Below are 10,605 nucleotides of genomic sequence, written 5' to 3'. Positions count from 1 at the left end.
TAGCCAATCTCTCAAGCATTTGATCAATAAAAGGCAGTGGGAAGTGATCCTTTCTAGTTGCTGCATTTAATTTCCTGAAATCAATGCACATGCGATGTCCTGTCACTGTCCTAGTAGGGATCAATTCATTCTTTCATTTGTGATAACAGTGATCCCACCTTTCTTAGGTACTACATGAACAGGGCTGACCCATTTACTATCAGATATGGCATAGATTACACCTGCTTCAAGAAGTTTCATAATCTCTTTCTTAACGACATCTTTTAGATTCGGGTTCAACCTCCTCTGATGTTCGACAGAAGTCATTGATTCATCTTCTAGGTGTATTCTATGCATGCATAAATCAGGTGAAATGCCAGGTATGTCAGCTAGCGAATATCCTAATGCCTTACGATATTTCCTAAGCTCACACAAAAGCAATGCAGTTTCCACATTATTTAGCTCAGCATTGACAATGACAGGATATGTGGAATTCGGACCTAAGAAAGCATACCTGAGCCCCTTGGGAAGGGGTTTTAGCTCAACCTTGGGAGCTTTAAGCTCGCTCCAGGGATCCTCTGGTTAGTTCGACAGAACAGGCGAGTTCGGTGTAGGGATCGCTCTAGATGGAGTGGTTTCGACCATGTTGCTCTCCTCCCCCAGACTTAAACTTGCCTCCATTCTTCCCATACTCCTTGCGGAGTCAAGCATCTTGGCATACCTTTCTGCATCAATGTTCACGACACTCTGCTCGGCGTCGGCTCGCACTAGTGCAAGCTCCAGTGGGTCTTCGGTAAGAATCTCCTCGATCATTCCTTCTCAAGGTTGGAGCGGATCAATCCCTTCATCAACCTCAAAGGTCTGCCCATCCAACATTGGCTTCTTTAGTAACTCATCCATCTCGAACTGCATAACTATGTCTCCAAGATTCAAATCAATCTTCCCCTGTCGCACATCAATGATGGCTCCAATAGTACATAAGAATGGTCTTCCCAAGATGAGAGGATCTTTAGACTCTTCTTCCAGTTCTAGAACAACGAAGTCTGCTGGAACAGAGGTGTTCCCGACCTTTACTTGGAGATCCTCTAGAATACCAACCGGGGATTTGACTAATCTATCTGCGAATACCAATGACATCTTAGTTGGTTTGAAATGCGTGTATCCTAGACGTCGAGCCACAGAGTAAGGCATGAGATTCACGCTGGACCCAAGGTCAACCAAGGAGCATGCAAAAACTGTCTTCCCAATCTGGATAGAGAGGACAAATTTGTCGGGGTCTCCTCGCTTCTTTATCTGCCTGTTCTGAAGCACTGCGCTGCACTCCTTGGAAACCGTCATGAACTCGCTCTCCTCTGATATTTTTCCTGAGATCAATCCCTTCATAAAGCTGCGCATGGAGGGCATCATCTGGATTGCATCCATCAAGGGGAGTCGGACGGTTAGGTCCTCCAGCATCTTCCTGCACTTCATTTCCTCTTTGTCCTTACGTGTGGCACTTGCTGGAACAGGGTAAGGGACCTTAGGAATGTATTCGCGAGGAGGAACAACCTCTGGGATCGGGCGCACCGCTTCAGCTGGTTGTTCTGGCCCTGGCGAACTTGTTTCAAGTGCTGGTTCTGTATTCCTCTCATCTGCTTGATCGGCTGGCAGTTGTTCCGACTCTTTCTGCTTCCCTTTCTCAGCCGCGGTGAACCTCCTCCTTTCTGGCTCGGAAAGTTGCTTTCCGCGCCTTAGCTGAACCGCATTGCACTCCTTGGGGTTTTTGTCTGTTTTACCAGGTAGAGTACCTTGCTGCCTCTTGACACTCTCAGCAGTCTGAGCTATCTGAATGTTCATCTGTCTCATATGGCTTGCGACATTATCGTACTTGGTTCTCAAATCTCCGAACATATTGTTTCATTCTGGTATTGATCTCGGTAGTGACCTGGTTCAGAGCTATCCCTTGGAGCTGTTGTCCTTGGAGGAGTTGCTGCAACATGGTTTTAGTTTCATCTTGCGGAACAGCGACAAGGGTGGAAGTAGCGACCTGATTGTTCTGGTGGTTCTGCATCTGAGGTTGATTGTTCTGTGGTTGGCTTAGAACATAGGCTCGGGGTTGATAGTTCTTCTGATACCCCGCATACTGACCTTGGTTGCTCTGCGCCGGATCAACTGGTTTGTCCTGCTTAGGCCAGAAAAGCTGTGGATTGTTCCTTACGTTAGGGTTTGGGTGGTAATTCTTCAGCTGCCACCCTTGCCCATTTACGTAGCTCACTTCCTGCTGATCGTCTCCTGCTTGTTCAGCTTCAAACGCCTTGTCGCCTGCACTCTTCTCAGGAGTTGCTTCTTCCATTATGAAAACCTGGCTTTGGTTTCCCTTAAGCAGTTGGTCCACTTTTGCCGCTAGGTCATCTATACTGTTCACACTTTTGGAGCGATCATGCTCCTTGTTCTTATTGAGTGAACTCGAAGCCATGTTCTCAATCAGCGCGAACGCACCAGGTGTGGTTTGAGTCATGAAGTCTTCGTTACTAGAGGAATCAAGGGTATTCCGGAACTCATAGCTCACTCCATCGTAGAACACCTCCAATATGTAATCGTCATCAGACCCATGGTGTGGGCACTCTCTCTGGTACTCTTTGTACCTTTCCCAAGCTTCATGAAAAGGTTCATCAGATTTTTGCTTGAAGTTGGATATTCTATGCCTTAGAGCCGCAGTTTTGGACTTGGTGTAGAAGTGGCTCAGGAATGCTGATTGAACCTGGTCCCATGAGGTTAGAGAACCGGTTGGGAGAGATTGCAGCCAACGAGAAGCTTTCCCTTCGAGAGAGAATGGGAACAGCGTGCATTTGACATAATCCGGTGGCACTCCATTAGAGCGAGAAAAATTGCAAATCCTCTCAAAGGCCTCTATGTGGTCCATTGGTATGTCTGAAGTGAGGCCGCTGAACGTGCTCTTCTGTACCAGACCTATCAATGCAGGTTTGATCTCATAATCTTGTCGAGTACAGGGTGGAGGGTTGATGGGAGAGCGGTTTGTAGCGAAGCTCCGCGGAAGATTTCGCTCCCCAATAAGAGCACCACGCTCCTCTCGCGCGGCGTTCTCGGCTGCTTGTTCCTGAGCAGCTTGTTGCTGATTTTGGATGGTTTGCTGCATCTGCTGCATCTGCTATTGCTGATTCTGAATTTGTTGTTGAATGAGTGCCAAAGCAGCAGTGAGGTCATCCATATTGTCGTGATCACCCATGTTGGTGTCGGTTGTTCTTGGCTGTTGGCGGTTCTATCTTTCTAATCTTGCGAGTTCGTCGTTGGTCAGTTGATGTAATGTTCCTTGTGCGTTGCTCCGAGTATGTCTACTGGTCATGCACTTGGATCATCTATTCTAACAAAGAAGTAGAGCAAGTTAGATATCTCAGACTAAATATTAAACCGAAAAATAAAGGTAAAATCTTAGTCCCCGTCGCAACGGCACCAAAACTTGATACACTAAAAATGAATCCTTGCTACTGTCAAGTTAACAGTGGTAATTGTAATATTTAAGATTCAATCCAGAGGACCAGTTTACTCTTTACTCTTACGATTTCAATAATAAGCTGAGAAACAAGTGGGGTTTAGAGAATTAATTGTGACGCAAGTAACTAGAATACCTAGATGGTTCAAATTCGATTTAATTGAACCCGGCTTAGGGTTATTATTCGGGTGTCAATGCAAAACTGAACAACTATTCAAGTGCAATGAGGTGCAGTCTAGAACTCAGATCACTCGGCTAGAACAATCCACCATCGTGGTCTTGCTCCCTTTGCAGATCGGTCTTGAATCCTAAGTTCTCACTTGGAACAAGACGCGATAACAAGCCTTAGAGACAAGATCTGATTAGTTCACTTAATACCCTAATATCTACTCTCGCTGATTAGGGATACAAAGCTCACTCAATATATGTCAATTTATCTCCTAAGCGGTTAGCTAGGTGATTAAATCAGAAATCGAACATTAAGTGATCAATTCAATGTAAGCAGTAAGAACAATATGAATGAAGAACAGTTAAGATCACTTATTTGTGTTCAGTTCATGCGGCTAACACCCTACAACCCTAAGCAAGCTTAGCCTACTACTCAATCATAAAGCAGGATGACACAGACATGGTTTATGAATAATACTGCATATAAAATAAAGTAGAAAGGCAAGGGTTCAGGATGATCTTCTCGTGAGGATGAAGCTTCCCCCCCCCCTTACAAGTTGCTTAATCCAAATAAAATAGTTCTAGGTCTCTTGCCAAAAACTAGCGTAAGAAAAAGAAATGATAGCAAAGGCCTTTTTTATATGGAGGCGCTGGTGGTAAAGAGGTAAGAGAGGGTGGAATCTAGGGCAAACTTCCGGAATAGAAAGTTTCCTTAACTCAAACTCTTAATTTTTTCAGGTCGACCAAACTCTTTTTTCATACATGATCTGTATTTCAACGTTCTCTTTATTTTTGCAGGTGACGACGATGCAGATTATCCTAAGTGGTTACATGAAGTAATTCAATCTCCACTTGTAAAGGTCACCACATCACAGATGTATTTCACACGAGGCTATACTTTTCACACATATGAGTATGGTAGACAGCGGGAGACCAGTAACTATGGAATATGTGTGAAAGGGGAAACAGATTTCTGCGGGATCTTGACGGAGATTATTGAAGTCGAATTCCCAGGGATATTGAAGCTGAAATGCGTTCTCTTCAAATGTGAATGGTTCGACCCCGTCGTCAACAGAGGTGTTACAGTTTAAGAAATTCGGTGTAGTTTATGTCAATGGTGGACAAAGGTACAACAAATTCTTTTTTGCCATACATGAGCAAAATAAATTAATTTCTACGTTTTTTTTATTTTTGCAGGTACAACAAATTCGAGCCTTTCATCTTAGCTTCACAAGTAGACCAAGTTAGCTTCCTTCCATACCCTCGGATGAGAGAATCGGGAATAAATTGGTTAGCCGTGATCAAAGTTACACCTCGAGGATGAATCATCAGTGGAGAAGAACCACCATTGCAAGAAGAACATAAAAATGAAGTCGAGGAACCTGAACAAGAAACTGATGACATCCTTCTCATTGATCCACATAATCATGAGTACGAAGATCTTACCGACGATGCCATGGACGAAGCTGTTGAAGACGAGTATAATGAAAATGATGATGTTTCTAGTGATGACGAGAATGTCGATGTATCCGATTGATGTATTTGTTTTTAATAAGATTGATTTTCAGAATTAATGCATGTGATTTGATGGATTTAATCATGAAAAACTATTTATATAATTTGATTTTGTGTAAGGTAATGGGAGTTTGTATTAGAAATAGGAGATTGAGATTATAAGTTAAGGAATTGTGGTTTTAGAATTTGGGGTTTGGAATGGAAAGAATAGATTGAGATTAAAGGGAAGATGGGTTTGAGGTTTGGAATATATGAAGTAGAAGATAAGGAAGATGGGGTTTGGGGTTTCGTATTTTAGGGATTTAAACATAATCCTCGTAAGATAACAAGGAAATAACGACGAAAAGAATGCGGGACTCGTTAATTCCACGTAAGCAGAAATCGTCGTAAAGACATCGTAACCGGAAAACGGGGGCCACGCTATTTCCTCGTAAATAATAACACGGACCTTGCTATTTCCTCCTAAATGAACGACCAATATTTGAAAAAAGAAGAAAAGAAAGATATTGGAATCATAGGTGGGAAGAAGCAAGGCGAGACCTACGTAAGTCTAGCCTTGTCTCCGCCCACATGTGTTCCCGTATCTTTCTCTCCTTTTTTTTTCAAATCTTTCTAATTTGAGAAGCAAACTGGTGAGTAATTATCTCTGATTTGAGAAGCAAATCGGTGAGTTTATCTTTGATTTGAGAAGCAAACTGGTGTGTATTTATAAGAAATTTCGAAAGGTTTTACGACCAATTAATTAGCTTTGTCTCCTTCCTCGTAAATAAAAAAAGTGGGTCTCGCTAATTCCTCGTAAATGAACGAGGACATTATGAGGAAACCAAACACGGGCCTCGCGAGTTCCTCGTTAAAGGGAAGATCGATTTGGGGTTTAGAATATATGAAGTAGAAGATAAGGAAGATGGGATTTGAGGTTTCGGATTTTAGGGATTTAAACATAATCATCGCTATTTCCTCGTAAACTAACGAGGAGCTTACGACGAATCCTAAAATAATCATCGTTAATTCCACGTAAGCACAATTCGTCGTAAAGACCTCGTAATAGGAAAACGCGGGCCTCTCTAATTCCTCGTAAAGAAAAACACGGGCCTCGCTAGTTCCTTGAAAATTTACGAGGAAATTACGACAATTACTAATTTCTTATATATATACGCGAGCTTCGCTCTCCCATTTCGTCTCCACTTCCTCTCTCTTTCGTAGCAATGGTACGTTCTCTCTCTATTTCCTCTCTAATTTGATTAGTTTAGGGTAGATTAGGTGGTTAGTGTAGGAAATTTAGATAGGTTTACTGATTTTATGTTAATTAGTGTTGATTATGTGGTTAATGCAGGGAATTTAGCTAGATTTGTAGAATTTGTTATTTATAGAATTTGTTAATTACTGTTGATGTTAATTTTAAAAATTAAATTTTTTTTTCAGACGATATAAAAGAACAGACTTACTCCCCATTACAGACAGATGTTCGATGAGCCTGGTAGTCGTTTAGACCCATCGTCTACTTCAGCTCCCGGTTCTTCTTCAGCTCCTGGTTCTTCGGGTCCGGAGACTATCCCCGAGACTCAGCCTTCTCAGAGAGTCTCTCGGTCATCTTTAAATTTGTTTTTTTCAGGTTTGGGGTTGACGGATGTCTTGCATCGGACGTAACCGACACGATCAAAGGTTACTTCTCCATGGCACATCCGAACTAGAAAAAGACGCCGATCTACGCCAGAAACACGTGGTTCAAAATTTACGATGTAAGTTACTATTAATTAATTATATATACTTTAATTTTTTCATTATTTATATATATATATATATATTTTTTTAAACTAATTATTAATATTTTTTTTTACAGCAAAAATATCATTGGTCCATGGGGGTCAATGAGAGGGTGAGGAAAGCGTTTTACGCGAAGGCGAAAGTTCGCTTGTTGGACATGGTTTCCAACTGGAAGGGTGACTGGATCGTGAAGGGGTATGAGCGTGGCAAACCCGCTCAGCTCACCATGGATGTGTGGGATGGCCTCATCCGTTATTGGTGGAATCCTGATTCCATTAGAATCGCCCAGTCTTGCTCTGCCTCCCGTAACACGGTAGATATGAGCACGGCCACGGGCCGATGCTTCACTCTACGGGCCAAAAACCCCACGGCAGTGTCCGTTTGGAAATGGTAATTAAATATTTTATTTAATTAATTTTTTAATATATATATATGTATATTCTAACTTTCTTAAATGTTTTTTAGGCCAAAGAGACGGGACAACTCCCGTCTCTTATGCAGCTTTACGAGGAGACCCACAAGAATAAGGTGGGCCAATTTCTAGATGGCAAGTCCGAGCAAATCTTCAACGACTTGGTTGCTCAGGTTGACGACCGCCAGACCCAGCTGACCCAGCAGTCCACCGACGGATTACCCGTCACCTTATCCACACTTGAAGTGGATAAGATTTACGAGGAGGTAAATTTTTTAAAATTTTAATTTTTTTTTTTTGACGTCTTTAAAATTTTAATTTTTTTAATTATTCATTTAATTTAACTTTAAATTTTTACTAACAATATTTTTTTTGTTTTTAAGGTTGTCCCTAAGAAAAAGGGACGTACGTTGGGGATTGGTTCCGTCAACGATGTTCCGAGAGCGACATCGTCTTATGGTCAGACACGGGAATACGAAGTCACTCAGCTGCATAGAGAGTCCGCTCAGCTGCGTAACGAGTTGGACTCGACGCGATCTGCGTTCACAGCTCGTGTGGGTGGAGTCGAGGGCTTCTTGGACGTTATAGCGGCCACAAATCCGGAATGGGAGTCCTTGTTGAGGAACATGCGACGACAAAATCCCATTCCAGGCGAGTCATCATCCGACACACATGCCAAGGCGGATGTAGAGAGGAGGAGTGATGAATTCTACCGGGCAATGAACGACTCTTAGTTCCCTTTTTTCGGTTGTTGTATTATAAATTCAAAACTTAATTATATATAAAATATTTTCGTATTGATTTTGTTTTAAAATTTTAATTTTATTATAAAATTAAATAATTTTAATTATTTTTTAATTATATTTTTAAATTCTGTAAAGTAATAAAACGAAGTGAATTCGTAGCTAATTTACGACTTATTTGCGTGGAAAGTTTACGAGGAAATGACGAGGAAAGTTAAACGAGTACTTTACGAGGAAATATTTTCGAGGTATTTACGTGTACTTTACGAGGAAATACTTTCGAGATAAATATATGTAGTTTACGAGGAACTACTTTCGAAGTATTTACGAGGAAATATAGCGACATTCTTACGTGGAATATTTACATGGTCTTTACAACGAAATATGGTACTTCGTCTTTACGACGAAACGTTTTCCTCGCTAAGTTACGACGAATTGGCGAGGAAATATGCGTTACGACGAATGAGTAACGACGAAACGTGTTTCCTCGCTAATTCCTCGTAAAGCCTCTTTTACGACGAACTCACGAAGAATACCGCCGTCCTTAAACTTATGTTTTCTTGTAGTGGATCTACTAAACGAGAAGACTTACGAAGAAGTCTATATAAAAATCAAAATCAAAATCAATTTTGAATCATTTTTGGCAATTTCCCCATATAAAAATTCATTAAATTTTATTATAATTTCTAATTGAAATTAATCTAGAACTTTTATATACGAATATTTTCAATAGTTTATCTTCAAAAATTTAAATTTTATATGTTTTGTGACCTGTTTAATATTCCAAAGATTACCTTAATAAAATTATAAGGATGTTTTTGCTTTTACATTGGCAGTTCGACTGAGATTTTAGTTGTTTTGTTAAGTTTCATATTATAACAAAATATCATATATATTTGTTAGTTCTTTTTATAATCTATTGTTATATCATGTATATATATTCCTGTTTATATTTTGGCAAGTATTTAGTAATTAATAAGAATATCAAAGTATTTTAAAAAATTTAGATCTTTGCTAAGCTTCAAATATTTAAGTTAATTAGATATAAAATATAAGTTTTAAATAATGAATATAACTCATATACGGAAATAATATGTAACATATGTAGTCGTATATAGTGTAATATAATATGTATATGATAATAATATGTTATCTCACACGAAGCGTCCATAGTAACTAATTATTAGATATGAAAGATAAATATTTTAATTATATACTAGATCTCGAACCGCACGGATTTTTTTATTTATTTTAATATAAATATTTTGTTTTCAATTCTAAATTGGTATATATTATAATATATGTGTCTATCAATTTTTAAAACATAATAAGTTTACGGTATATTTTTTTATTGAATAAATTGTTTTAAACTTTCACATGTATTTGTATCTTCTTCTATATATATTTTCGAATTATTATTTCATTATTAAAATCGTAACTATATGTATAAAGATTAGTAAAATATTTTTTTATTGTCATACTCAAAGATATTGTAACATTTCACAAATTTAGAAAGTTTTTTAAAAATTAAACTTTTCGCTTCATAGATTTATATTATCGAGTAAATAATTAAACATTTTATTGATAGTCCAATAAATCCAATGGATCATCTATTGTTTAAATCCAGTTATTGATAGCCCAATAAAAATTTCTGGTATACCCAAAATTTAAATGATAAGATTAAAGATTAAATGTAACATGATTTTCTAGGAATAAGTCCATTAAGTCCATTTTTTTAAAAATCACACATGAATCAAGGTTGTGACTTCTGTTTTAATATATAAGATGTAACAGTTCATGGTTTCTCAATTAATCAATATATATATATTGTTTTGTTATTTCATATTAATTAATAGAACGTTAAATAAATTATCCTACATAAATAATTTGTATATACAATTTTTACTCCGGATAAGGTGCGAGTCTTAAACTAGTATCTTACTAATTTATAAGCATCATGGAATTAACTTAATATGTGATTTACTAAGAACATATTTAAAAATATTAATTTAAATTTCTTAACCAATTAGATAATGATGTCAAATTAATTTCTAACTAACTTATTCAATATATTTTTATTTTAAATAAAAGATGTATTTTCAGTTCTATAATAAAATATATTAAACAACTATATATATTTTAATAATAAATTATTAAATTTAATATTTTATTGTAAACTAAAAAATATATATATATATATATATGATAACTAATGTTTTAAACCTTGCTTCATTGCCTATTGCAGTCAATTTGTGCTAAAAAAAATATGTACGATAACTAATGTTTTAAACCATCAGTTTGTTTGTTTGTTTGTTTGTGTTGAACCCTAGACATCCAGTATTAAACAGTTTTAAACTGTAACTAGATCATGATCCGTGCCTCCGCGCGGATGCTGGATTTAACTTCTGTTCAACGTAAATTCATAAACTATTGGTTTTATAAAATGTACATTTATATTTTTATGTTTTGTAAATTCCATTTAGAGTAAAATATATTATTTTATAATATTTATATTTGATAATAATTTTTTTAAT

General features: G+C 37.8%; 1 protein-coding gene and 1 non-coding gene across 2 annotated transcripts; one reads left to right on the top strand and one right to left on the bottom strand.

Moving 5' to 3' along the window:
* Positions 1-798: 798 nt before the first annotated feature.
* On the bottom strand, positions 799-1,815 carry LOC106419607. Its single transcript, XM_013860420.2, has one exon. It carries the CDS (start codon positions 1,813-1,815, stop codon positions 799-801), a length of 1,017 nt encoding a protein of 338 aa, XP_013715874.2.
* A 749-nt stretch (positions 1,816-2,564) lies between these two features.
* On the top strand, positions 2,565-2,671 carry LOC125592149. The gene has a single exon (XR_007327998.1). It is a non-coding gene; the product is annotated as a small nucleolar RNA R71 (small nucleolar RNA).
* The last annotated feature ends 7,934 nt before the right edge of the window (positions 2,672-10,605 follow it).

The sequence above is a fragment of the Brassica napus genome, chromosome C8, assembly GCF_020379485.1.
Source record: "Brassica napus cultivar Da-Ae chromosome C8, Da-Ae, whole genome shotgun sequence".
NCBI lineage: Eukaryota > Viridiplantae > Streptophyta > Magnoliopsida > Brassicales > Brassicaceae > Brassica > Brassica napus.
This window is presented reverse-complemented; position numbering and strand designations above follow the sequence as displayed.

What these genes read in the sequence shown, in the direction of transcription:
- LOC106419607 (XM_013860420.2), bottom strand. Translation starts at nt 1,815, where the DNA reads ATGAACATTCAGATAGCTCAGACTGCTGAGAGTGTCAAGAGGCAGCAA.